The sequence below is a fragment of the Coptis chinensis genome, chromosome 7, assembly GCF_015680905.1.
Source record: "Coptis chinensis isolate HL-2020 chromosome 7, ASM1568090v1, whole genome shotgun sequence".
Lineage (NCBI taxonomy): Eukaryota > Viridiplantae > Streptophyta > Magnoliopsida > Ranunculales > Ranunculaceae > Coptis > Coptis chinensis.
This window is the reverse complement of record NC_141462.1, coordinates 1,006,335-1,009,897: the sequence shown is the minus strand read 5'-3', so window position 1 is coordinate 1,009,897 and position 3,563 is coordinate 1,006,335. Positions and strand designations below refer to the sequence as shown.

Here is a 3,563-nt window from a genome sequence, read left to right as displayed (position 1 = left end):
AAATTACTAAAATTGATTACTTTACTTATAATTTATTCAACCCGGCCTTCTTCAATAATTTTTAGTTGGGTTATGGTTAAGGTTGGTTAACCCGAAAAATTAGTGGTTTAAATTGGTTTACGATTTTGTAGAAATAGGTTGGTTTGATTTTGGGATGTGGTTAACCGTACCATGGGGTGATGGTTCGGTTCGGTTTTTGTAACAGCTAAACCGATAATGTCGGTTTGGATATCAGTTTAAGCCCAAAACCGAACAGACCCAGCACACCCTGTTAAGGCAGTATTGCAAAACTACTAAAGTATTGAGTGTATCGGGAAAAAAAATATACATCTACTTCCGAGATCATAAATCATAAAACATAAACAGTTGGGATCTCAGACAAAATACTTCCATAGTTCCATGCATGTGTGGTGGCCGGATGGGACTTTCAAGGAACTTGGGTTTTTGGCCCCCATTACCAAAAATTCAAGAAGAACTTGTTAAGCAATGTAAACCCTTGCGTGGAATGCAAAATCATAAACCATAGTTAGTGAAGATCATGTATTATTATTTCTATTTTTATTACGAGGTTGAGGAAGATATATAAGATGTTTTTTTGAAATTTGGGTTTTCCTAATAAGGCAAACCGCGCTAAGATGGTTCAAACCATTGAATAAAATCACTGTGAATGGAATGAATATTGGACTCACTAATACATGATCTTCTTCTTTGAGGTATATATAAGATGGAAAGGCAATAAAGATTAATAGAATAAAAGAAGAATAATATACTTCATGATCTTCAATTATGGGAAACACAAGCTAATTGATCTTCACTAATTAAAACAAAACTATCATAATATAAGACATTCATTAATATAGAAACAAGATCAGATACAATAAGTTTTCCCAGAGCAAGAACAGTCCCACTCATCACTTACAAGCTCAGTCTACTGATACTTGCATGTTTAGAACAGATGAAGGACGTACAGTTGTTGCTAGTTAGGCTGAGCTAGCTAGCCATGATGATCGAACAAACCCAAGAAAAATAATTCTTTCAAGATACTATGTAAGATACTATGAGATACTTTAAGGTTTACCAAAAAAAAAAAAATAATAAAAAATAATAATAAAAAAAATATATATATATATATATATATATATATATATATATTAAGAAAACCTCAACCTAAGGCTTTATTTAATACGTAGGAAACCATCACATGTGACCTTTTTCATGCCTGGAGAAGGTAAGCATCTAAACAGTTAAAGGCCTTTGTTGCAGTTTGTTTTATGTGATCTGGTTCAGGAACTTCTTCGCTTGCCTTTTCATACTCTAGACCCCACTTCACCACACTCCCCTCCTCTTTAGGAACAACATGTAAATGAACCTTAAAACTCTTATAAAGATGTGTTATTTCCCCATCAATGACACTGTACACCAGGGTTTTGTTTTCATCATCTAGAAGTTCCATTTTCTCCTTAGCAAATGTGATTCCTGGCGTACCTATATATGCGTAAGAAAACAAATGTATCATTTGCGCGCTATGCTAAATTAATATTGGATGGCCTAGAACAAAATGTATGAAACTATCTATGAGTAGTTATCAAGTGACCATCTTATTAATTACCTTCAACGTATTTCAAGATTCGGATGGAACCAGGCTTTAGTCCATCACCTTCAACTATCTCGACACTCTTAATTCGTTCAGGAAAGATCTTGGGGAAGATAGTGGCAGAGTCCTCTAGACCTCTCCAGAACTTATCTGCTGGGGACTTGACCTCTACGTCGAATTCAAGCACACCCATTGACTGATACTTGGTTTTTATTGGGTGATATGATCAACAACAGGCTAAATGTGATGCAAAGGGAAGTATATAGAAGAGAAACTTTGTGTAGAATGAAAATTAGAAGCAACATGGGTTGCACTATATATAGGAGGCCAAGTGCACACCAAACCCCTCTAAGGTTATGGATACCTTATCCCGTACCTCTAATTAAATATATTAAGCACACTCCTATGGTAAGTTATTGATCCACACATCTTACATCATGAGTCATGCATGACCCTTTCCTAGTCCCCACAATTGAAATATTTTTTTTCCCAAGCGTTCGCACCTGCCTAAAACTTAATTTTCGTTCTACTTTGGCCCCCAAAATAACTTCCTGGCTATGTGCCTGTTGGAAATCTGCCGGTAGCGTTGGTGCCTTAATAGCATTATGAACTTTCAAAAGGAAATCTACCATACATTTCTAATTGAAACATGAGTTTGTAACAAGTTTGGTAGTATACATCATGACCTTTTCTTAGTCCCCACAATTGCGAAAAATTTAATATGTGGGTCTTTTTGCATGTGGGCATGTGAGTCAAATAGTATGTCGCCATGTGTCCACACATATTAACTATAGTTAGTGAGAGTTTTTGCTTTAATAAGAAAGTAAAATATTGAGAAAAAAAGAAAAGAAAAAAAAATGTGATATTTATCTAGTTTGTTTAGAAAATGCATGATTTTTATCAAAGTAAAAAGAATTGCCTCCCACGATTTTGGACATGATAGTTGTTATCGATAATAGAATATTTATCTAATTTTTTTGTCATTGCATTTTTTTCTCGTTCTTTTTCTTTGGTTTGGGTATTGAAATTTTATTTTTCTTATTTTGGACAATATATAAACATTTTAATGGAAGTTCTCTTTCCGCACAATTGAAATAACATTTGTTTTTGACATGATGACATAAAAATAAACTGTACTTTGTTTTTTACATTAAATACAAATAATTTCAATATTTTACAATTGATACAATCTGGAGAAAAAGTCATGTGAATTGCACCCCTTTCTCATTTTACTTGTATGACTAAAATACCCTCGACAATTAATTAAAAATTTTCAGTATGTACCAGTACCAGAATAGATATCTCCTCCCACGTAATGAAATTGAACTACCACCGAACAAAAACACTATAAAGTAGTTGAACGCTAGCTTCTTAAGTTCTTCATAAACTCCTTTAGTAATCAGTGAATATGATACAACCAGGATGTGTTCTTATCGCGTATAATTGGTATAAAGTACAAACTATCAATTGGTGGTCTTGATTCCAGAATCTGGAATGAAACCAAGTTTTTATATCACAAATAGTTATCTGCTACTATGTTAGTAGACACTGAGAACACTAATCCAAATGGAGATTGTTACAAAAGTGATAATATGATTGGGGCTTCATCCGATGGCAATTCAAACACAACTTTTAATGGAAGCCGGGAACAATGGGATTCTATAGCAACTACTTATGTCTCCAATGCAACAACATTTTTCTTTTGGTAGGCATGCAAATACATCGTTTACTCATCGCCTTCTTTGATCAATTAAATTCAATTCACAAACGCCAAATCCATTTCGGCCAATACCCAAAAGCCAAACATTTAGCCTTCAATTACATCAATTCGTTAAGATGGAAAAAAACACAATTTCTTTGGATCATAAGAGCCTTGCAAATTCTTTTACCTGAAGAAGAAGCTCCAACCCCGTTCACTGGAATTAACCAATGCCCTCATCTTAAAACTTAAAAATCAAGATGAAATTGT

The 3,563-nt window shown here is 33.9% G+C and overlaps 1 protein-coding gene across 1 annotated transcript; it reads right to left on the bottom strand.

The window, feature by feature from the left end:
* Positions 1-830: 830 nt before the first annotated feature.
* Positions 831-1,930, bottom strand: LOC147485014 (MLP-like protein 423). Its single transcript, XM_086573362.1, has 2 exons — positions 1,610-1,930; positions 831-1,485 (listed from the first exon to the last, which is right to left on the bottom strand). Exons 1-2 carry the CDS (start codon positions 1,785-1,787, stop codon positions 1,214-1,216), a joined length of 450 nt encoding a protein of 149 aa, XP_086429488.1. The 5' UTR covers positions 1,788-1,930; the 3' UTR covers positions 831-1,213.
* Between the last annotated feature and the right edge of the window lie 1,633 nt (positions 1,931-3,563).

Excerpts from the sequence above, each read along its gene's own strand:
- LOC147485014 (XM_086573362.1), bottom strand. The coding sequence starts at position 1,787 with ATGGGTGTGCTTGAATTCGACGTAGAGGTCAAGTCCCCAGCAGATAAG. Across the intron at positions 1,486-1,609 it reads AATCTTGAAATACGTTGAAG|GTACGCCAGGAATCACATTT; the intron begins GTAATTAATAAG and ends ACGCATATATAG.